Consider the following 23,879-nt stretch of genomic DNA (forward strand, 5'->3'; position numbering starts at 1 on the left):
ATGATTTATAAGCTAGTGTGAGTTTTTAGGTAGACGCTAACTACAGGTTAGCCTAAAAAAATGTCTTCCCATAATTTCACGATATACCGAATTCTTAATTTCTTGAGCACTGATTACGTACAACGTGTATGTAGTATGTAGGCAGATTCGTACAAGCTAACATTTTCCTCTAACGTTTAATTTAAGTTACTTTCTTTGTAGCTAACGCTAACCTCGTGCCCTTTTTGGACTTCTGGGGACTCTTCAGGCCTTATGAGATAGCAAAGCTCGGTTTTTATACACTTAAAGATCTCTGGTATGGTTTATACATCGTTTCTTGAATACAAGTGACCCAGGTAGGGCAGACCTTGCATCCCCCTGCCTTAGTTTAGATAATGCACTAAATAATATAACTCTACATCCCGTGTATAGATTACAGCGATGTATAAACCGAGTACTGAAGTTTCCCGGATGATTAAAAACAAGTGAAGGGTGTGTACAGACAGCTTCAGTAAACTTGGACCAAAACAACCGCCTTGTTTTTGTTTGTCGGTGTTTTGTGCGCGTCTTGGACTTTGACGGACATCCCGCCGGCCAATAAGATCACTGGGAAATTTCAATTTGCTGCTTCCTGCCTCTGATTGGTCGGCCTCCCTTTGTGGGCGAGACCGCATTTTCCGGTTTTCCTTCTTAATGCTTTCGGTGTTGCAGGAATTCGATATTAGTTTCAGAAGCTCGCGATCTGGATTATTAGCAAAACAATGGAGACGGTCAAGCGTCGTGAAGTAATCGTTCGCGTCACGTCCACGATGAATTGATCGTTATCATCGCGCGCGAAACAAAGATTAGAAGAAGACTATCAGCGAGGTTTCATTGTAAGAAAGCAACTTGATCTGGGCTGTGCACGCGTTTAAGAGCCTTTTTGTTGGACTTCTCGGACATCCACATCGCCAACGCTTTCGTAAGTTTCCCTTTTTAATTTTGTGGTAACTTTCTAAATCACTGCCTTTCAAAAAAAACTTAAAACGAGCTCGTCTTTAATGCTTAATAATACTCGTTTTCAGTGCTTTGCGATCAAACAACACACTCGTCGCGTTTAAAAGAAGTCTTCGCTTTGGTTTAGATTCGCTGCCACTGTTTTTTGGTTGTTGTTCGTCTGTTTGAACTTGTTTTCGTTTCGCTCGTGTTGCTCATGCATGTGTAAGAGTGATTGCACATCGTCCATCTGTGGTTTTCAGTCTGCTCCGATGAGTCAGGGCTGCTTAGTGAAGGGCAGATTCGTGCAATTACTCTCTTCTTTTCACGAAGCGTGTGCGTTTTGTGGTGAACTGTCACATCGAGCACAACCCCGTTCCAGAAGAGTTTGCGCCGCGGTTCTTCTCCGTGGGTCCCCGGGGAAGCGACGCGTTCACGGCAGGGCTCCATCCAGAAATGTTAATGCAATAAGTGTAAATGAAAACTTGCACGCACTTTTATTTATTCTCCTTTCAATGCACGGAAAGACTCACGCGGGTTTGGAAGCACGCGAGGATGAGTAAATGATGACAGGGTTATGATCCGTGTGAGATATCCCTTGATTATCGATGAATAAGCGACAGGGAGAATCACGCGACAGAAGATGGTGAGTCACTGTTGTCATGGAAACCCGTCGAATGAATCGTTTTCGGGGCGCTTTTGAGAATTCGGAGCGAGTTCGCGTTTGGCTTTTCCACACAAACTGGTTTCTAGGTGAAAAGGACGCACTGAAGGAGATCCTGACGTTAAACCTGCTCGAGCACAAGACTTCTTAATCCAATAACCGCGTTCAGAGTTAAGAGTACACCTAGTTTACAGGAGCTTTAGAGATTGAGGAAATTAACTTTTCTCCTGACCTCCATCCGCTGGGATTAGTTCATGCCTTTGGTCTGTTAGTCTGCTTTCTGTCGGTTTAAAACATCAGAACTGACTTCTAGAGCCAGCATTCATTAAGAACTCTTCAGTTCCTCCCGGAAGTTCACGTTTACGAGTATGAAGCTGATTATGACATCAGGTCACTTCCGTTGAAGAGAACTATTCTGCATTTCAAATATATATATATATATATATATATATATATATATATATATATATATATATATATATATATATATATATATATATATATATATATATATATATATGAGGATTGCACATCTGATGCTTTTGTTTTAGTTCATTTATTGGATTTTGTTTATGCAACCTAATTTTTTATGAATGTTTTATCAGATTTATCATTTATACAGATGCATCCGTTGTTGTTTTTTCTTGAGCACTTTCAGGGCCCTTCTGAGTCCTGTCCAGTTTTCAGACAGGGCTGTCAAAAATGCCGCTTGCTCCGTTTGTGCTGTTTTTTTTCTTTCTTTACTAACTAGCTGGTGTCAACAAAGTATGTGTGTCTTTACCACACGACCGAACCGCTTCGGCGTAAACCTGATAACAACATTTAACGACTGAAATCTGCATGTCTCGAATGCTTCCAAGTCTGGTCTCTTTGTAAAGAAAGCACTTTGCACGTTGAAGTCAAACAAGAAAGCAGCAAATATTTGAAGGGCTTTTCAAATGATGCATGACTAGTTCAGTTTAAAAAGTGAATTGTCCCCACCGTTTTATCTAAATGTTGAAGCATCGATTGGATCAGAAAAAGAAATGTCTCATTTACACTCATTAAAATGCGATCTATTAATAATTGGCCACGGCAGGAATAAACTCTTCAGGCATGTTGTTGTTTCTAAGCAACTTTTTGTCACACGGAGGCAGTTTAAGAGTGTTCATCTGCTGGTGGGTGTTCGTTTCACACCTTGTTTCGATGCAGCTTTCCCACCGGCTGACTAATGTTTTCATCCACAGGTCCAAAATGCCGCAGACGACGCCGTACTCGAGCAAATTCAACCCCGGCACTTACAGCAGCGGCCACAGCCACCGGCAGCCAGTGGAGGAGAACTACGGGGGCCTGCATTACCGTGACAACAAGCTGGTGTCTGGCTCCCTGGAAGCCCTCATACAGCTCTTAGTCCCCACCGTCGACTATTACCCTGACGTACGCGCGCAGGCTTCGCTGTGATGATGATTAGTTGCGTGGTAAATGTCAGCCTTTGACTGACGCTTGAGATTTCCCTGTCTTTTTCTCCAGAGGTCATACATTTTCACCTTCCTGCTGAGCTCCCGTCTCTTCCTGCACCCGTTCGAGCTCATGTCCCGTGTCTGTTACCTCTGTGTGGACCATCACAGGGTTGGCGACCCACAGACGGATAAGGTAATGATCTTATATCACCAAATGAGTCATGTTCCATCACAATGACGCTACCTTCTCTGGAGATGTAGCTCGGGTTTATTGCGTAACCGTGTGGTGATGTCTGTTTTTGGATAATCGTGTGAATTAATCAGACTTCGCAGCGAAAGGGACTCGTGGAAATAAATCAAAAGATAAGATTATTCATAACAAATGACTGAATGAGTCTGGCATCGGTGCCAAAAAGCGCATTCAGATTATGCAACGTTTCAACAAAAGATTCAGAAGAGTCATGCGTAACGAAACGGTTGTGGCCGCGTTTGAATCATTTTTATAAGAAGCACACACACACACACACACACACACACACACACACCTGTGTGACAACTCATGAATCAGTTCTAATTTAATACGGCAAATTGTCCGAATGCACCATGTGACACATGTCAGAAATAGAAAATACATTAATGGGATAGTTGACCAAAAAATATTCTGTCATCATCAAATCTGTATGAGATTCTGTCTTCTGTTGAGCATATCGGAACATAGTTAAATAATTTTAGTAACCAAATTATCTGTTAAAAAAAAAAAAAAAAAATATATATATATATATATATATATATATATATATATATATATATATATATATATATATATATATATATATATATATATATATATATATATATATATATATATATATATATATATAAAAATTTTTTTTTTTTTTTTTATTAATTTACCAACGTTATATCATGTCTTGAAAGGAAGAAACTTGCCCATGTTTGGAACAATATGATGGTATTTCAATATTTTTCAGTATGCATTAATTATTAAATTAGTTATTTGAATCATTTACATACTTTCCAATAGCATCTTAGGCAAGACAGAGACTACTTTTGGCATTTATTGCACCAGAAAGTAACTTAAAAATGTAACATTTGTGTGGATCTTTACCTCAAGACATGCTAGAATGTTTATTATCACACACACACACACACACACACTGGGAAAACACGTGCATGTGTGTTGTTTTTGTTTTTTCCTTTAAAAGGATTATTAATTCCCAGTTTAAACTATTTACTTTACTAAAAAGCTGTACTTGAAAAGCTTTTAGTAATACATTTTTTAGTAGCTAATAGTAGAACCCAATAGCTACTATCTTTATAGAAAACTGTGTATTATTCAGTGCTGTCTTTCTTTACTCGACAGAAAAGAATTCGGGAAATTGCACCGAAAATCGTGCAGCTGCTCACAGAATGGACCGAGACCTTCCCGTACGACTTCAGGGACGAGCGCATGATGCGCAGCCTCAAGGAGATGACCCATCGTCTAGCCTTCGGAGATGAGGTCAGCAGAGACGATGGTCTAGCGCAGACTTGTTTCTGAGCGATGACGTATGGCTAAATTCGAAACGTCTTTTGCATGGATATGTTGTCGTCCAATATATGGAAACATGACACGGATTTGAAGCCGAATGCAAATGCTCTGGATTTGCATGTACGCTGTTTGGCTTCAAACCCTTTTGACGTACTTCCTTTTTCTCAAGCTGTGATATCAACACAACGGCTTACAGTTACCAAATGTTGTTTTTGGCTACGGACATGAATGGTGTGTTACAGTGCTGACGCAGGAAATGCTTGTGTTGTTTTTGACCAGCTCTCACGGAGGGCCATGCAGAGACTCATTCAGCGCCTCCTACGCAAACTGACCACCCTCGGACAGTACGAAGAGTCTCTGGCCACGTCCAGCGCCGCGGCGGCCATGGAGCGACCGCTCGCCCTGAAGTCCAAGCAGCAGTTAGTGCGCAGAGAAGAGTGCGTTTTGAACCTGTGCGACGACCCTTTCGTCTTCGCCCAGCAGCTGACGCACATTGAGATGGTGAGCGAGGGTCATTCTGATTGGCTGGCAGCAGTTCACCAAAACAATAGCTAAAAATCGCTCTCACTCAGGCTATCTAACATGTAGACGAGTTTGTTCGTTCGTGAGGAACAGATACGGAGATATGCCCAACGGCGGATGCTCTGCGGTGGATGGGTGCCGTCGGAACGAGTGTCCAAACAACTGATTAAAAACATCACAATTAATCTGCTTTTATCAATTAAAGAATCGTTCACCCAGAAATTAAAATACTTCATTATATACTCAGCCTGTATGAAGGATGTTTTTTTTGGTCACCATTGACTTCCATAGTATTTAAAGAAAAAAAAAAAAATCCTACTGTGGAAGTCAGTGGTGACCCAAAACAGGCTTTGTGCCATTATTTTATTTATTTTTAAATCCATTTTGGGGTGAACTGTTCGTTTAATGTCTTGCGAAAGTGAAAAGCTGCGTGTTTTGTAGGAAACCAATCCACCATTGAGATTTCTCTCCTCATTCAGGTGCAGTATTATCGATAGAGGACTTGTATTTTAGCCGGAAGCAAAGATTTATAGTTTAAAAGCATCCTAATGATGGATTTGTTTCCTCAAGGCATGTAACTTTTCCCTGTGCAAGAGACGTACGCATGTAGCGGTCTTTATCAGCTTATCGTCACGACGGCACCCATTCACTGCTGAAATTCACCTCCAAATACGTGCTGGAGAAGAAATAAACTCATCTACGTAGACAACCTGAGAGTGCGTTTTTAGGATTTTTTTAAAACCGCTACTTCAAGCCTCCTCGTGTTTTCCAGGAGAGACTCGGTTATATCGGCCCTGAAGAATTCGTTCGAGCCTTTGCTCAGAAACGGCCCTCGGACAACCACAAGGTAAGCGCTCGCGCAGCTGCAGGCAAAGGTTACGTAACGCGCCGTAAATGGAAACGCGGATAAAGGAGCAGCTTGACTATTTCGGTGACCGCTGAACTTTTGTCCTTTTTAGAGTTTCTTCAGCAAAAGAAAAGCAAGCAACCTGGAGGCCTACGTCGAATGGTTCAACAGGCTGAGCTACCTGACAGCCACAGAAATTTGCATGGTGAGCACACCTTTCATCTATTTCGGGAACGGAGCGAAGTGGTGCTAGCAGGCAAAAATCTTATCTGTTGTTGTTGACGTCAAAGTTGTGTAACGGCGCCGTGGCTTGTGTAATACTGGGCCTGTGTGGTTCGCTTTCGGAAGATCCGAAGGTGGTGCTTTGCTACTTTTATTTCGGTGTAAAATCTGCTGAGACCTGTTGACGCGAGCGATCACTGACTCTGTGCTGCTCTCTGCTGGTTCGTGTTCAGCCGGTGAAGAAGAAGCACAGAGCCAGAGTGCTGGAGTTCTTCATCGACGTGGCGCAGGAGTGCTTCAACATCGGCAACTTCAACTCACTGATGGCCATTATTAGTGAGTGCACGTTCAGTTACGGCGCGCTGCAAAGCGCCGTTTGCACTGATTTCACGTTATTAAAATTGTTGTCTTGTGTAGCTGGGATGAACATGAACCCCGTGTCCAGACTGAAGAAGACCTGGAATAAAGTCAACACCGACAAGTTTGACATCCTGGTGGTAAGGACGAGAGAAAGCTGACGCCAAGTATATTTTTGCATCACTCCGCGTTAAATGTGTTTTCGAAAAATGCAACCAGACGTTCACGCTTGAGTTGAACATTTTCATGTGCGTGGAAGACGCCCGATTCGTGCCATTTGTCAAATTCATATTTTTTAATTGACGTTTTGAATTGAAATAATGGTGTGCCTGCACCGCGAGACCGCTGTATGATATACGTTTGGAAACGCAATTTAAGTTTATTTGCAATCGTTGCAAAGCAGCTTTATAGAAGACTTTTAGCTCGTAGCTCATCGGCGGTGACCATCTCAAGCATGTTGTCTGAGGGTTAGCATCACAACCTAGTTGTGTTTAGTTTTTTGTGAAAACATTGAAGATAAAACGCTTTCCTCCCTATTTCTGTCACCATACAAAGAAGCTTGTCTCAATGACGTTGTGATTTGCAAAAGTGAAGTTTATTTGAAAAGTGAAACCTTGTAGTGTTCTTACTAGTGTGTATATATGGGTGTTTTAAAAGATGCATGTTTTTCTATGCACACAGTTGATTTTGCTCTCTTTTTTTTTGCTATGTCAGCACCAAATGGACCCGTCTAGCAACTTCTACAACTACCGCACTGCGCTGCGGGGAGCCACTCAGAGGTCTAGTACGGCACACACGAGCCAAGAAATGGTAATTTAGGACAATGGTGTCGTTTTATGCAAAACTTTAATTGCAGCGTTTGTGAATTGCGTGCACATTTGAATTCGCCGTTCTTCTCTTTCAGATTGTTATCCCCTTCTTCAGCTTGTTCATAAAGGATATCTACTTCCTGAACGAAGGCTGTGTCAATAGACTGCCCAACGGACACATCAATTTTGAGGTAAATTGACCTTTAATTCTCTATAATACCATATCACTCGGTTATCTAGTGGCTTGAAAAGCTTTTCTTTTACTCGTATAGAAATTTTGGGAGCTGGCGAAGCAAGTGAGCGAGTTTCTGTCCTGGAGACAGGTGATCTGTCCTTTTGAGAGGGAGAGGAAAACCCTGCAGTATCTCATCAGCACACCGGTGTTCAGTGAAGACGGTGAGCAGCCCTTTCTACTTACACTAAGAGAAACAGATGCTGAAATGGCTGTAGGTGTTTAGAAAAAGCACCAATCATAATTTGGTGTTTAGTTAATACACTGTCACCTGCTTTTGTAATGCATTCTTCAGATTACTTAAATATTTCACCTTTATTTTATGGTACCATCATTACAGTGTAATTACAAATGAGTATTGAGTAATATCTGTGTTATTACTATTTATATATCCCTGTATATATGAGTGTAATGTGTATACACACACGTACGTATGCATGTATTTACTGCAGGGTTTGGTTGCTAGTAATTATGCATATTTTCCTGTTATTACTATAGTAAGTTCATGTAACTGTCATATAAATAGAATAAAGTTAGTAACACCCTAGCAACACCCTCGATTACCATAGCAACATCCTAACAATCTCATAGCAACACCATAGCCATGGCCCTGGGTGCCTTAGCAACTGCATTGCAATACCCTAGCAACCACCCTGAGTACCCTAGAAACCACATAGCAGTACCCTAGCAACTGCATAGCAACCTTTTAGCAACTAACCAAAATACCCTAGCAACCAGCCCGTGTACCTTAGCAACCTAGCATCCACTTTGGGTACCCTATCTAACGCATGGCAACATCTTAGCAACCAACCACCTAAGGTAGCCTAACCACCACCCAGCATCACCTTAGCAACCACCCCAGCTGCCCTAGCAGACGCATAGCAGCACCTTAGCAACCACCAAGAGTACCCTAGCAACCTCTTAGCTACTAACCAAAATATCCTAGCAACAACCACTTAGCAACACTCTAGCAGCCATCCTGGGGACCTTAGCAACAGCCCAGCACCCTAGAAAGCACCTATTTCACACCGTCTTTTCTCTGCAACTTAAAGTCTGTCTATAAACTTCACTGATTCACTTTTAATAAGTCACCTTTATTTTAAAGTAACATCATTTAAAGTGTAATTACAAATACGTATTAATTATGTACGTGTACTTGCTACAGGGTTTGGTTGAAGGTTAGTTGCTAGTAATGACGTGTAATCTCTCTAATCTTATGACTTTAAGTCGATGTCCGGTCAGAATGAAGTGTTTCTAGTGGTTTGTGGAACCAATGCATTGGTTGTGTTTCAGAGCTCCAGCTGGCGTCGTACGAGAGCGAAGGTCCTGAAAACAATCTGGAGAGAGACACGCGCCGCTCGCTCAGGTCTGAACGCTTCTCTAAAAGCCTCGTGACTAGACCGTGCTGTGTTTGAACGCCGTGTGTCTTTGGTCGCCGCAGGTCGTCCCTCAGCAGAACGTGAGCGTGTTCCTGACGCACGGACCGATGGCACTGAAGACGCTGGAGGACTTTTCTACTCGTTCAATGTTTCTGTTGTTTCATTGGTGAAACTGAGGCTGGATTCTCTTTGTGACAGTAACGCTATGCTAAAGGAAACATACTCATCTCATTTACCTCAAGTACCTTAATGAAATGTGCTCTAAATCTGCTATAGATCTCCTGGGTGAATGAAGAGCATGTCGCTGGTTGACCTCTTCTATTACATTGTTTTGTTTCTTGCTTTTGGTAAGTGGTATTAATAGTTTGTGTACTGAACATATTTGTTACAATATTAAAAAAGCTATTTTTATGTGTATTATAGTTTCATGTGATCTGTGTATATGTTTCCCTATAAAGGATCTCTGAATTAAGCTGGTTTTAGTTTGTTTTTCTCTTATTTCTGTATATACATGGAGTGCTGAATTATTAGGCAAGTACTATTGAGGATTAATTTTATTATTGAACAACCATCATGTTCTCAATGAACCCAAAAAACTATCAAAGCTGAATATTTTTGGAAGTAGTTTTTAGTTTTAGCTACTTTAGGAGGATAGTGTGTGTGTGTCTATTGCATAAGTTTTAGGCAACTTGACAAAACATATATACCCATTTCAATTATTTATTTTCACCAGTGAAAGCAATATAACATCTCAACATTCACAAATATACATTTGACATTCAAAAATAAAACCAAAAATCACTGACCAATATAGCCACCTTTCTTTGCAAGGACACTCAAAAGCCTGCCATCCGTGGATTCTGTCGGTGTTTTGATCGGTTCCCCATCAACCACAGCCTCCCAGACACCGTTCAGAGAGGTGTACCGGTTTCCCTCCTTGTAAATCTCACATTTCATGATGGACCACCGGTTCTCTATGGGGTTCAGATCAGGTGAACAAGGAGGCCAAGTCATTAGTTTTTCCTTCTTTTAGACCCTTTCTTGCCAGCCATGCTGTGAAGTACTTGGACGCGTGTGATGGAGCATTTTCCTGCATGAAAATCATGTTTCTCTTGAAGGATGCAGACTTCTTCCTGTACCACTGCTTGAAGGTGTCTTCCAGAAACTGGCAGTAGGACTGGGAGTTGAGCTTGGAGTCGGACTGGAGCTCTCTGCCCTTCACCGATCCAGCCACGGGCCCATCAAGACTCACTCTCATTTCATCAGTCCATAAAACCTTAGAAAAATCATTCTTGAGATATTTCTTGGCCCAGTCTTGACATTTCAGCTTGTGTGTCTTGTTCAGTGGTGGTCCCTCTGCAAGATATCTCACTATTTTTGACTTTTCAGAGCCTGTCAAGTCCTTGTTTTGACCCATTTTGCCAAAGGAAAGGAAGTTGCTTAATAATTATGCACACCTGATATAGGGTGCTGATGTCATTAGACCACACCCCTTCTCGTTACTGAGATGCACATCACCTAATATGATTAATTGGTAGTAGGCTTTGGAGCCTATAGAGCTTGGAGTAAGACAACATGCATACAGAGGAGGATGTGGTCATAATTCTGCACTCCCTGTAGTATGTGATGGGCCGAGATGGATGGCTTATAAACAAGTACTCTTCCTCCACCTAGTGTCTAAACTAGTATTTCTACCACCAGTGATCAGTTTAGATCCACTTTACCATTTTGAACCATTTAAACTAATACAATCATCTTTTTGGCTTATTGGAATTATTTTACAAAAAATAGAAATATTACAATAATGTACCTTTTTGATACGGTTACAGTTAAAAAACTATAGTTTACATCATAAAATGTATTTTTTACATAAAGGGTAGTTGATTGAAAAATTGGACTGTCATAGAAAAAAATGTAACATGCATATATAAACTATATATGTATACTTAAAATATAAATGTATCTTTAGTCTTAGTGTTACAAACAGCATAAGGGATGTATCTTCAATGCTACTTTTTGTCTTGCATTAATCAATTATATATATATATATATATATATATATATATTTTTTTTTTTTTTTTTTTTTAAGTGTAAAAAGAGACAATAAAATAGTTGATGGCATCAAATATTTTTGACAGTACACGTAATGATGTTTTCAAATGGCGTTTTTTTAATTTAAGTATACAAGTAAAATACATAGTGTCTCGTAAAACAAGAAAAAACAGCATTTCTAAAAATTTACCCCAAAAAATTTGCATAATTTTATCCAATAGACCCGAATAAGCTTTAAACTTCAAACATTTACGTAATATAAAAGAAATGCCTAATAAATCTAAATTTTAAACAACTTTTATGTTTAAAAAAAATTGATGCCTCTCCATGCTCTTATGCATGTAAAAAACCATTTCTCTGAGGTCATGTGTGCGAGGTCATGTGACGTGACAGGTGATGGCGCTCTCTGAAGGTTTCCTTACATCCAGGACACTTCAGTCTCTGGTCCCCGGACAGCGCTCTCTTGTGGTGGGACCTCATGTGTTGGACCAGGTCCGATGTCACGTGGAAAGAAACGCTGCATCTAGCGCACCGGTTCTGGACGGACAGAGACGGGGGACGAGGAGGGGTCCTGGGCCACAGGCGTGCGGCGTGGAGGAGGATGGGCAGGACGGGGGTCCGGTCAGCCGCGGGGTCACGGGTCAGACCGGCTGACGTTACCGGGATACGAGGAGGAGGCTGTGTGAACGCGCTGAGAGCCTGAACGTGGCCGGACGCTCGTGTGAACGCAGAGCGGTCTGTTGGAGAACCCGGGCCCCCGCTGATTGAGAACCCATCAGAGTCGCTCTCGTCTGGGTCCGATTCGACAGAGCGTCTTCTTTTAGGGCTCCTCGCGTCCCTGTGGCCCCGTGTCCTGCAGCTCTCCAGCTCTCGTGCTAAATTATGAAAGTTCGTGGCAGGTTTGCTGCTTTGAACTTCGGGGACGGTGGTTTTCTTCAAGAAACTTGTCGGTTTCTTTACGCAGAAAAATCTCTTGTGTGCAGACTTCGATTCAGAGAGAAAGCCCTGCTTGCATTCAGAGCAAGTTAAACCTTAGAGAGAAATAAAATAAAAGTCATTTCACTCTACGGCAGAAAATCACTCAACAGATTCAACAGATTCACATGCTTTGTTTTTTATGGTTACAGTTTCCAAAAATGTGTCTAACGCCTGTTTTATAACAACAGCTTTGTTCATTTATAGATAAAAGATAAAATTATAACAAAAACTGATTCATTTGGAAATGAAGCATGTAAGGGTGATTCACTGAATCATTCGTTCGGCCAATTCTTTCAAACACATTAAAGGTCATTGAATTATTCACTTAACTGATTCGTTCATCTATATAATGTGTTTATAGAAATACAGAAGCATCCAAACCTTGTGTGGTCAGCCGCTGTGTGCTGAGGTCAAGGAGTTTGGTCAGATCTCTTCCATACCAAACTAAAGGAATATCTTCTATGGCTCTGAAAGACAGATGTCTGTTCCTCATATACGCCTCCAGACTTTCCTCCACCGGTCGAGTCACTGCTGGGTCCATCTGAACGACGCAAAAGAACACATCCTTAATATCTGACAAATGAACTATTTGTAATACAACAATAATTATTTGCACAACGGCCAAACCTGGAGGTATATGCCTGGTAAAGACCATATCCTAGCTGTGGATTTCTATCTTATATTGAACGTAATATTTCATATCATCGTGTTTTTGCAATAGCTGGTTTAACAGGGCATGCATTTAGAGTTTTTTGAAATAATATGTTTTATTCATATCAGGTTCTCTGAAGTTGTGCTTAATTTTTGTTTATTTTATAATTTATCGCATGCCAAAAAAAATCTTTATATAATATTTCTGTGTATATTTATGCTTTATATACTCATATAAACACAAGCATGTATATATTTAAGAGATATAATGTATTAAATATATTTTATTTAATATAAAGAATATAAATATATATGCATGTAAATATTTGTAAGATGTACACTCCTCTTGTGTGTCTTTATATATACATGATGAATATAAACAAGCACACACATATATCATGTAAACAAATGTTTTGGGTTTTTTTGTTGTTGTGATTATTTTATGATATATATCAAGCAATTCTCAAAAAGACTTGCATTACAGCAAAAATGGTGAAAATTAGAATTTGAACAGATTCCTTGCAGCAGAGTCGCACACACCCCACACACACCCCCACACACACACACACACACACACCTCTTTAACTGACCTGCAGCTCTCGGGCGGCGCGCGTCGGGGCGCGTGACCCCTGCGCGCGACACGGGGCGCGTTCCTCCGGACCCTGACACGACCAGCAGAAAAGCACACTCACTTTCTGTGTCTGTAAACAGAGTTTGAGTTATAAACGCGGCTTACCATGTCCACCCCGAGCGTGTCAAGTCCTCTCCTCGGAGCGAGTCTCTGAAGTGGAGGGTCTGCGCGACGCGTCTCCGGTTCTGAACGCGATCATTTATCCGCGGGAGACAGTGACGAGACTCCGCCCCCATCCTCCTGACCGGTCCCGATGAGTCTGGGCTCTTATCTCATCTCCACCTGATTCCATGCATACAGTATTTCGTAATATTCCATAAAAACGCTGGGCGCCACTCAATGCGTAACGCGCAACTCAATCCCCTGCGCGTAACTTTTCTTGGTAAAATCAGGTTTTCGGAGGTGTATGCTGCTGTTATTAAATCTGATTTTAGTGACTACTCATGGGTAAGGATAGGTTTAAGTGTAGAGATATGGTCAAGACTATTTTTTTTTGCAATATGTCGACAAAATATGCTGAACTCGGCAGAATCAGGACGAGAGAAAGACATGACCGCATATTGTTTTGCAAGTCATTTATATCAGATATGAAATGATTAGATTCACGTGGCAGTGATATGAAGCTCCACAGTTCACTAAGTTGTTTACTGGGTGTTTTATGCAAGCTTCCAGTTTAATTGGAGGCTGTGTATGGAGTTCATTACTTCATATTAACAGCAAGCCTTCAGGCCATCCATCCATCTATCCATCCATCCATCCATCTATCCATCCATCCATCCATCTATCCATCCATCTATCCATCTGTCCATCCATCTATCTATCTGCTCAGTGACTTTTGATTATTAAGGAAAATGTCTTTTCTGCGACGCCTTTTAAACACAAGTTATGGCATTTATCATCTCAACAGCTAGCTTTCTAGAAAAAATTAAAATCTACCCTAGAGGTCCAAGATTTTTCCCCCATTTGAATGATTTTAACACTTCTCTTGTGTGCAGACAACTACACTGAATGAAGTTAGCTGAAGATTATTGCACATTTATCTTATTTTAAAGCACGTTTGTGGCACATCTTTATTAAAGTACTTTTTTTTTGTTGTTCTTGAAAACCTTTCACTTTAAAAGTGAACAGAAATGTTAGTGTTGAAGGTCAAAGCACATCACTAGCCTAGTAAGAAAAAAAATATTATATTTAAAATACATTTAAATTTCATACTATATGGTTCAAATAGAAAACAAAATATTCAAGTTCCGTGCAGTATATTACAGGTCCAATATTTTGTGTATTTTTTTTTACTTTTGTGAAAATATGAGCTCAAAAGGTGTATGCTCAAAAGTTCTGCTGCCGAAGGCCTTTCAGTTCGATTATTTTGGTTTTATGGTGCTCTTTAAGAGAGTAAGGAGCGCATGCGCACTGAAACAAGTGCTCGTGTGCAGCGCAAACCGGACTCGCTTTGAATAATAAAAAAAAGAAGAACTTCACGGAATTAAATGACTCTGGATGGATGTTCAGGCTGAATAAAGTTCCTGAACCCCGCGCAGGAGTGTCGTTTAACGGCGCGCGTCACGCGGGAGTGAAGGGTCGCGCGCGCGTCCGCCGCAGTTCTCGCGCTGGATTCGACGTGTTCCCATAACAACAGCGCGCCGCACTTGACCGGGATGAGAGCAGACGGAGACCGTGCCTTCAAAGCCACTTGGGTCCTTCAACTTTTCTGCATCTCTCTCCTGACGTCCTTCGGGAAAGGAGAAGATGCGTCCTGCCGCGGAGCCTTTGATTTATACTTCGTTTTGGATCGGTGAGTTCATACTCTATATATGTCTGTATGTGTTTACGAAACACACCTCTCTCTGTCTCGCCTGTACCTGAAATATTCTCAATAAAACAACTCCAACGAGTGCATTAACAGTGCTGGTATTTTTAGCAAGCCAGTTTTTTTCTACCCAGCTCTCAGGGGCCCTTATATGGCCCTGTTTATCTTATAATGCAGCAAATGTTCCTGATCATTCCAGGTCGGGCAGTGTGTCTGACAACTGGATGGAGATCTATGGGTTTGTGGAACAACTGACTAATCGTTTTGTAAGGTAAGAGACTAAGTTAAAAGCCGCTTTCAGAACCGATGGCAAAGGCTGCAAAGTCTTGCCTGCTACAAACCACTCCTCTGAGTCTCCAGCTCTTGCACATGTGTGGAACTAAATATAAACTTAATTTCGGATTACTATATTTAACCTCGGTCTGTGTACAATGCGTGTTTGAATTAGTGTGTGGTGTGGTGACCTAGTTAACGGCAGTGATTTACACCAATCAGACTCTTTCAGAAAACAGTTTTTCCTAACTGATTGTTTCTACTTCCCTCAGCCCGAAAATGAGAGTGTCTTTTATAGTGTTTTCCTCCAGTGCAGAAGTAGTCCTGCCTCTCACTGGAGACAGGTGCGTCTGTCACCACCGTGATGCCGTTTGCTTTAATCCAGATAAAAAGCATAAAGCTGATGCATTTGTCCGGGTGTTTAGGGCAGCTATTGATAATGGCCTGCAAAGTTTGAGCAAGATCAGACCCGCCGGTGATACCTACATGCACGAGGGGTTAATAAAGGTAAACGGATGATGTATTATCGCCATCTTTCTTTGCTCCTTCATGCACGTCGGCGATCACAACGTATAAAAACATTTTAGGTACTGGATCAGATGACTACCCAGGGCGCAAGAGCCTCCAGCATCATTATTGCACTGACTGATGGGAAGCTGGAGGTCTATCTACATGATCTTGCCGTGAAAGAGGTAAAGCAGCATTTCATAAGCATTTGCTAACTATTGCGTGTTCGAATTGATGTGATATGTATATCTTCCTCCTTGTTTTGCAGTAAAGGTTAATGTTATGCACATTTATTTTTAATAAAACGTTTAAACTCCCCCTTGGCTCTCTCAGGCCGATCAGGCGAGACAGTACGGCGCTCGGGTATACTGTGTTGGTGTGAAGGACTTTGATGCAAACCAGGTAAGATGAAATTAAAGACATTGACTTGCATAGTATATTATATCCAGAGACTACAATATCATATAAACTTGGAAGTGGACTCTTTTGAGCGGTCAGCTAGGATGCATTTTCTTCAGAAAAAATCTACTTTGCAACATCCTGTTTTGTCTGAATGTACTGCAGGTCGTAAGTCGTCGGTGCATGTTGTCGTCATGACGATGTTGCTTTTTTCACGTGCATTAGTGTAACAGAGGGATCCTTTATATTGACGCTGGTGAACGAGCTCGTCCGGTCAGCGCTGAGTGTAATTGCATTCTGCAGAGCACATATCCGGCCCGTTTCACATTAGCAAGAGATTGACTTTGTCTTGGGAAATGGGAGCGAGATGAAAAGAAAACTCATTCCTGTCGTGTGTTCTCCTAGCTTACAGATATTGCAGACAGCAAAGACCAAGTGTTTCCCGTCGTGGAAGGATTTCAGGCTCTCAGGAACATTGTCAATTCGGTGAGGTTTACCACAAACAAAGACTGCTTTTCTTACATGCGGTCCGTACGCTGCCTTCTAATTGACTTGCATTTATATTTACAGATTTTAAAGAAATCCTGCATAGAGATTTTTAACCTTGAGCCCTCCAGCATTTGCGTGAATGGTATGTTTACGTCCACAATTTTCGTGGTCCAAGTTTTTCCTCCCATGTGGGACAGATCAGATTTGACCCAGCAGGGAAAAAAAGCACGTCATTCCGATATTCGTTGAAATAAATCAGATGTGAATTAGATGCATTTGTGCATACAGTGAAAGTGGAGAGATCGGATATTCCCGGGTTGCCAAGTCTTTGAAACAAAACCCGACCGCTATTAAAACATACATCAACGAAAAGGTGACCGATCGCAATTGACGTCAACATTTTTAGACACACACTTGCGATTTTGCATTTTGAAGTGTATTCTGCTTCGCGAAGTGGATGGAAGAAGTTAATATAGACAGACCCTCAACTTCTCGATTTAGACCAAGATAGACAGGCACACTTCAGGCCGCTTCACAGACCACAATGCAACACGACATTAATTTAACCCCACCCCGAACAACTTCTTAATATATAACGCTACATTTTCTTAACATATAGATATAGAAAGCGTAGACAATAAACCAACTTCACAGCTGATTCTAAGGGATCAAGGGTTTGGCCAGTAGTGGGCACTCATGCCACGTAATCAATGACGTACGTTGCGTCAGCCAATCAGATCACCTTAATCAAATACCCTATCCAATCACCTTCATGTAACGTCACCACAAACACAAATCTGTCAGTGTACGATAAACCGTTTTTGAGTTTGCACGTTATAACGGTCTTCACCTCACCCCAGAATGTTATTTCGAGGGACCCTCGATGGAGCTAGTTTTAGCTAGTGTTTTGTTTCGCAGACCTGGCAACCCTGTTCGTGGGCTACATCACAGCAGACGTCGGATACGGGTCACTTTTAAAAGTCAGCGAATCAGAATTAGGCGTGAAGCCCTGCGGTGTGAACGCCGTCCAAATGGAGCACGCAAACCTGATTCTCTAAAACCTCGCGACTAATTTCAGCAAAACACTGTGTTTTAGAAACGTTCAACATCGTCCTTCGGGGAAGAGGGTTCACGCAGGGAAGAACGTCTGAGGCTGTGGTCTGCACATTATCTGTTAATCAACAGGATCCTTACAGTAAGCCAGCCAGTGCATTCCCTCTATTATATAAAACACAACACGCCTTAAAATACAAGCCATGTAATTACCTCCCCATTCGGCGAATGAAGAAATAGCACATTAAACCACAATGTTTTTATTATTTGAGCGCTCCTAAACTCGGCATGGCCTCCAGGGGCTCTTGCTCTTTTTATCCTCACGCACCACATCCTTAAATGAGGCCTCTGTGCTTCAGCCTGTATTTGGCATTTTACGGCCATCTCATGCGGCTCTCTCTTCCTCGTAGACGAGAAGGCGGGTGCAGTGAAGGACGATTACGTGCTGTGTCCAGCGCCAGTGCTGACCGAGGTCGGAGAGTAAGTGGCATCGGACCAGCTCCAGTCGGGGAACAGTGGCTCTCCATTCAGAGCTGTTACAGTGCATCATCTTTTCCCGGGGGTTTTTATCTCGGTTTCTGTTTATAGCTTAGCTAATAGACTGATAAGGAGCAGGCTCAGTGCAGGGCTGAAACAAAGCAGTGTGTGTGCCTTAAAGAGACATGCAAAATGAACCGGCGCTTGCGTCACGTCACGGCCAAGTGTGTTTTGAAAGAGACTTTGTCGTTGTTTTAAAAAGAATACCGTCGGTGTCTTCGTATGAACTGTGCTCCTCGTGTGGCGTGTGATCATGTGATAACGGACTTTCCCTTTCTCTGCAGCTCCCTCGAAGTGCTCATTAGTCTGAATAACGGCCAATCTTTTGTTTCCAGTCCAATCACAATATATGCCACTACATGTGTAAGTACACAATAGAGTTTTAACAAAACAAATTAATTCATACGTGTTCCTAAAAAGGTCAGTATATGGGTTATAGGAACATAATTAAACTAAAATAGTTGGTTAATGCATGTTGAAACAATGGATTGTAATACTGTGTGTGTGTGTGTGTGTGTGTGTGTGTGTGTGTGTGTGTGTGTGTGTGTGTGTGTGTATATATATAAGTATTACAATCCATTGTTTCAACATGCATTAACCAACTATTTTAGTTTTAGTATATATACACAGTATATGCATATACATATATGGAGATATGATTTGCAAAAAGCATGTTATTGTTATGTTTTTATTGTGTTAGATTTTTTTTTTTTTTTTTGGTAAACATTTTATTTGAATTTAGTTACAGTTATCTTTCTTTTTAACCTTTTTAGTTTTTGATTTAAATGTTTATTTCAGTTGATTTAATTTGACTATTTTATTTTAGTTTCTCATTTTAGTTTCGCTTTTTCCCATGCAATATTCGTTTTTGGATGCATTTCAGATGTTTTTAAATTCTATACAGTAAAATTTGAAAAGAAAGCTTTACCCGCTCACTGATCCAAAACAAAACAGCGATTGTGTGATGTATTATTACGATTTAAAAGAGACGTTTTCTATTTGAATACGCTATAAAATCTAATTTATCCCCGTGAGTTTTCAGCATCATTACAGTCTTCAGTGTCACGTGATCCTTCAGAAATCGTTCTTAATGTGCTGAACTCTCTCTGATTGTTATCAAGGTCGATAACAGTTGCGTACATTGCTTTCAGGATGCTTCAATGAATAGAAAGTTCATTTTTTTCATGCATCCTTACTGAATAAACTGTAGAAAACCTTGCCGGTGTTTTCTGTGTCTTCCAGTCTGATGGGAAAGTGATCGTGATCCTCGTCCTGGTGCTGCTGGTGTTGTTGGGTTTAATTGTTCTGTGGTGGTTCTGGCCTCTCTGCTGCACGGTGGTGAGCGCTATGTACACGCATCTGGTGCATCTATGTCCTATACACGTCTGTATTTCTATCTCATAGGACTGTTGTCTCCTCCCGTGGCAGGTGATCAGAGATCCACCCCCGTCCCGTCCTCCTCCTCCTCGTCCCGTCCCTGTACGTACACTGGGGCTGAAATCGAAATCTGAATTTGCTAAACAGGCGATTTCTTGAAAAGCATGGTCTGTCTCTTGCAGGACCCCGAGGAGGACCCTCTGCCGAAGAAGAAATGGCCTACAGTGGACGCGTCTTATTATGGGGGCCGAGGGCCCGGGGGCATCACGCGGATGGAGGTGACTGAACAATCAAAGAAAACATTGGTTGTTCGGACACACACTGAAGCGTACGTCCTCCGCAGGTTCGCTGGGGGGAGAAGGGCTCTACGGAGGAAGGGACGCGGCTGGCCAAAGCCAAAAACGCCGTGGTCAGAATGCCTGAGGAGGAGTTTGAAGAGCCTGTCAAAAGACCCCCACCCAGACCACCGCCGGTACATCCGGCCCCCGTCCGAGACAAATGGTACACGCCCATTAAAGTGAGTTTCCCGTCAACGCTCCGGCTTTCAGGCAATTCTTTGCATTTGTACAAACGCCGTTGCGCTTGTGTTTTTAGGGGCGGTTTGATGCCGTGCTGGCGCTGCTGCGTAGACAATACCACCGAGTCGCTATCATGAGACCCACGGCAAGCGACAAGGTACGGCGGCCTTGCTTTGCGCATTTACGGTTTATTATTACTTTATTATACTAGCACTGTGTAACTGGAAGCTCCTAAGTGACCATTTGGAACACACTACATAGGGAACAACTAATCTGATAGCACAAAGACATCAGGGTAAATGATCCAGTTCTCTACCGCTCTGAATACGTCTCGCTGCTAAGCTAATAACGTGATGCTATAAGAAAACACAGAACATATTTCAGATCCTATATAGGTAACTAACAACTAAAAACGAGCCTTTGTCTACTTTGTGACGGAGCAAAAATGTGCAAAATAAAATACTCAACGTACAACATGAGAAAAATACAATAGAGTTATAAATAGCATGAGATTTTGTTTTTTTAAAAAACATTTTTTACATTTTTGCTGTTGACACCATAGGTGGACGCGTTGGTAAGTCCACTACCCGTATATATCTTTTGTTAATACTTCATACTTAACGTTATATAATTATATGTATTTTTTTAATAGCACACTGAGCTCGTCGCAGTGCATTATGGGATTGCTTTTTTGCAAAAACAGGTAGGGTATTTTAGACCAAGTCTACATTAATCCGGATGCAGAAGGTGTTTTAATCTTAAAAATGCCGTCCATCTACACCAGCATTTTGTATGGTTTTCCAAAGGTTTTTCATGCCACACTTAAATCTTGAAAAATGCTTCAATCATGTGTAAGATATAATAAAGCTCTGCCGCTATTATTTCATTATGAAAATATCCACTAGTTTGTTATGAGAATATCCAAAAGCTAGCTGCTGTGTTGAGCATAAAGCCCGGGACGAGTCTTTTGCAAATCTTTATTTTGATAAGCACATATAGATATATAGATAAACCTGGTGACCTCAGTCTCGTTTTTTCCGTTTAAACGAACGTTAATGACTATGTTGGTCAGGAGCTTACGACGGGATCTCTGCAGGACAGTGTTTGTGCTGCTGAAAAGACTCATTAGCTCTAATGAGCTGCACAAACGAGGCGGACAGTGCCGTCACACACACACACACACACACACACACACACACACACACACACACACACACACACACACACACTCACACACACACACACACACACACACACACACACACTCACACACACACACACACACACACACACACACACACACACACACACACACACACACATACTCACACTCACACTCACACACACACACACACACTCACACACACACACACACACACACACACACACACACACACACACACACACACACACACACACTCATCACGCAGCAGGCCTCGCTATTACACTCATTAGCTCGACCTGACCGGCAGAGATCAAGCTGTCATGAAGGGGCGCCCTGTGTCCCACGCTACAGTGACCTCTGACCTCACGCTGATTGCACCGTCACACTGAGTTTGACTTTAACTCGACGTCCTTCGGGGCCACAAAGACAATTTTGTTAAAGTGTGTCCCTGGACCACAAAAGAAGGTGCAGCGTTAGGTTATTAAGCAAAGATCGTCTTCCATGAAAATATTTAGTAAACGTCCTACCGTAAATATATTAAAAATTAATTTTTGATTAGTAATATGCATTGCTAAGAGCTTCATTTAAACTTTAAAGATGATTTTCTCAAAATGTAAAATTTCCTAAATTTTTTAATCGTTATATATAGTCTTAAATAATCAATACATCAACGGAAAGATTATTTATTCAGCTCTATACATGTATAATTGATGCAGAAACCTAAATGTCCAAAGATTATTTTTTGCTAAAATTGCTTTTCATATCAGGCTTGAGTCTTAAAGTAATTTTTTTTTTCTTAAAAGACATTTTTATTTATATAAGAGTATAATAATAGGGACATAAAAACACGAAACCTTTTTCTTATGTTATTCCACGTTGACTTGTCTTTAGGCGTTCAGTGTGTTGTTCATGGTAGGGTATAAATAAATGACTTTTCTGTCCGCCTCGGATTAATAAACAGACTCAGAGCCACCAAGGATTTCCAAAGATAAGCAGCACTCGTTATCTTCAGGAAAATGTAGAAACAAAAAACCATTTTCACTCCCAATGTTAAAATGAAGGTGGATGGGTACCGACTTGTTATGACCAGGCCTTAATTATTAACACTGGTACCTGATTCACGGCAGATCTGTCCGGACAGGCTTCGTCAAACATTAGTGTTGCCTGACCTCCATCACTCCTGCTTCCTCACCGCCAATTAAAATCAAACCTTCTCTCAACTGAGCTCAATTATTACAAATTACCCTACACGTCAGCGCGACAAAAACACTGTCAAGTCGATTTTTTGCATTTAAAACCCCCAGTGCGTATGATGCAGCGCTGAGTTAATGTGATACGGACTAGTCTTTGAGGACGCGGCTAGTAACGCGTGTCCTATTTCACATGTACACGAGGTGATGGGGTTCAGAGACGATGGGAGATCTGTGTTAGAGAGTAACCTCCTGCTTTGGTTTTTCAGGGGCGCTGCATCAAATTCAACAGAGTTCAGACTCACTGACCGAACACCGCGTGTGCTTTACTATAAAGTAAGGTCCCTAACATTATAACACACTATTTGGGAAACCCAGATGTTCCTTAAAACTGACCATAAATGTCACCTTTCAGGTACGTTCAGACGAAACGGACTGATGATCCACAGCCGCGTGAAGAAGTGTACTTCTGAATTTTAATTCTGACACGTTTGAATCTAGCCTGCTGACTTTGTTTCTGCGTGAATGTGGTTGAATTTAATGCTTTTATAACCTTTTTTGTAGTTACCAACCGATACAGTGCCTTCTTGAACGGGTTTGTCTGAGAAAGAAAATGTAAATTATTACTTTTAATTCCATTATTGTTTGCAAAGATGTCGATTGTCTAGTACATTCGTGGAGGTGTGTATTTAATTATTCGTCCTTATATTTATTTATGAGACTTTGATTTAATCAATAGATCACGTGCGCAATAGATACATGTTCATGAAGTAAATGGCATATAAATCCAATAAAAGAAATTATAATAATTCGCTTGTTCTCTTAGAATGTTTGTGGGAACAAAATTAACAGTAATATTAAAAAATATAATAAGAATAATAATAAGAAGAAAAATTTAAATTGGCATTAAATTCAATAAAAGTGACAGTTATGACTTTCTTTTCATCAAAGAATCCTGAAATGTAATTATTTCTACAAAAATATTAAAGCAGTTACGTAATAATAATAAGAAGAAGAACGGTTATATTTTAGTTATTGAGAATATTGGAATAATTTCTGAAGGATAGTGAGACTTTTCTTTGCAGGTACATTACATTCATCAGTTGTTTGTTATTGAAGTAAGTGGCATGCAAGTACATAACACAGAATTATAGTGCTTCACTGTGATTTATGATGCAAACAAGCCTGTATTAAAACGTAAAATTATTTTATTTTATTTTTTTACAATGATCAATAAATTCTTGCCGAGATTCCTCAAATGGTCTGATGAATGTGAAG

At 41.0% G+C, this 23,879-nt stretch overlaps 3 protein-coding genes across 6 annotated transcripts; 2 read left to right on the plus strand and 1 right to left on the minus strand.

Moving 5' to 3' along the window:
• Positions 1-666: 666 nt before the first annotated feature.
• Positions 667-9,446, plus strand: rasgef1bb (RasGEF domain family, member 1Bb). The gene is made up of 14 exons (XM_043250147.1): positions 667-940; positions 2,845-3,034; positions 3,128-3,250; positions 4,439-4,576; positions 4,886-5,107; positions 5,901-5,975; positions 6,088-6,180; positions 6,431-6,533; positions 6,615-6,694; positions 7,269-7,364; positions 7,459-7,554; positions 7,636-7,759; positions 8,889-8,961; positions 9,037-9,446. The coding sequence occupies exons 2-14, from the start codon at positions 2,852-2,854 to the stop codon at positions 9,056-9,058; spliced, it is 1,428 nt and encodes a 475-aa protein (XP_043106082.1). The 5' UTR covers positions 667-940; positions 2,845-2,851; the 3' UTR covers positions 9,059-9,446.
• Positions 9,447-11,121: 1,675 nt separating this feature from the next.
• On the minus strand, positions 11,122-13,978 carry si:dkeyp-41f9.4 (zinc finger protein 488). Of its 2 annotated transcripts, XM_043250151.1 has the most exons (4): positions 13,392-13,978; positions 13,246-13,317; positions 12,386-12,545; positions 11,122-12,057 (listed from the first exon to the last, which is right to left on the minus strand). In XM_043250151.1, the coding sequence occupies exons 1-4, from the start codon at positions 13,392-13,394 to the stop codon at positions 11,390-11,392; spliced, it is 903 nt and encodes a 300-aa protein (XP_043106086.1). In that variant the 5' UTR covers positions 13,395-13,978; the 3' UTR covers positions 11,122-11,389. The 2 variants fall into 2 exon arrangements, with proteins under 2 accessions (XP_043106086.1, XP_043106087.1); XM_043250152.1 differs by lacking the exon at positions 13,246-13,317 and having other exon boundaries at positions 13,392-13,972.
• A 689-nt stretch (positions 13,979-14,667) lies between these two features.
• On the plus strand, positions 14,668-23,854 carry antxr2b (ANTXR cell adhesion molecule 2b). 3 transcript variants are annotated; one of them, XM_043250145.1, is made up of 18 exons: positions 14,669-15,078; positions 15,271-15,364; positions 15,639-15,710; positions 15,792-15,873; positions 15,954-16,058; positions 16,207-16,275; positions 16,678-16,758; positions 16,843-16,903; positions 17,858-17,956; positions 18,225-18,294; positions 18,636-18,714; positions 19,594-19,689; positions 19,780-19,830; positions 19,911-20,006; positions 20,072-20,245; positions 20,323-20,403; positions 22,871-22,937; positions 23,017-23,854. In XM_043250145.1, the coding sequence occupies exons 1-17, from the start codon at positions 15,033-15,035 to the stop codon at positions 22,907-22,909; spliced, it is 1,395 nt and encodes a 464-aa protein (XP_043106080.1). In that variant the 5' UTR covers positions 14,669-15,032; the 3' UTR covers positions 22,910-22,937; positions 23,017-23,854. The 3 variants fall into 3 exon arrangements, with proteins under 3 accessions (XP_043106081.1, XP_043106080.1, XP_043106078.1); XM_043250143.1 differs by having other exon boundaries at positions 14,670-15,078; positions 15,293-15,364; XM_043250146.1 differs by lacking the exon at positions 19,594-19,689 and having other exon boundaries at positions 14,668-15,078; positions 15,293-15,364; positions 19,756-19,830.
• Positions 23,855-23,879: the final 25 nt, after the last annotated feature.

The sequence above is a fragment of the Puntigrus tetrazona genome, chromosome 10, assembly GCF_018831695.1.
Source record: "Puntigrus tetrazona isolate hp1 chromosome 10, ASM1883169v1, whole genome shotgun sequence".
Classification (NCBI taxonomy): Eukaryota; Metazoa; Chordata; class Actinopteri; order Cypriniformes; family Cyprinidae; genus Puntigrus; species Puntigrus tetrazona.

Bases quoted from the DNA above. Each gene is read 5' to 3' on its own strand.
- rasgef1bb (XM_043250147.1), top strand. From the start codon at position 2,852: ATGCCGCAGACGACGCCGTACTCGAGCAAATTCAACCCCGGCACTTAC. The intron at 3,251-4,438 runs GTAATGATCTTA...TTTACTCGACAG, and splicing joins GCGACCCACAGACGGATAAG to AAAAGAATTCGGGAAATTGC. The intron at 4,577-4,885 runs GTCAGCAGAGAC...GTTTTTGACCAG, and splicing joins GTCTAGCCTTCGGAGATGAG to CTCTCACGGAGGGCCATGCA.
- si:dkeyp-41f9.4 (XM_043250151.1), bottom strand. The intron at 12,546-13,245 runs GTCAGTTAAAGA...TGCGTCGTTCAG, and splicing joins GCGCCGCCCGAGAGCTGCAG to ATGGACCCAGCAGTGACTCG. The intron at 12,058-12,385 runs GTTTGGATGCTT...TTTCTCTCTAAG, and splicing joins ACAGCGGCTGACCACACAAG to GTTTAACTTGCTCTGAATGC.
- antxr2b (XM_043250143.1), top strand. From the start codon at position 14,942: ATGAGAGCAGACGGAGACCGTGCCTTCAAAGCCACTTGGGTCCTTCAA. The intron at 19,831-19,910 runs GTACGTACACTG...TGTCTCTTGCAG, and splicing joins CTCCTCCTCGTCCCGTCCCT to GACCCCGAGGAGGACCCTCT. The intron at 20,246-20,322 runs GTGAGTTTCCCG...TTGTGTTTTTAG, and splicing joins AATGGTACACGCCCATTAAA to GGGCGGTTTGATGCCGTGCT.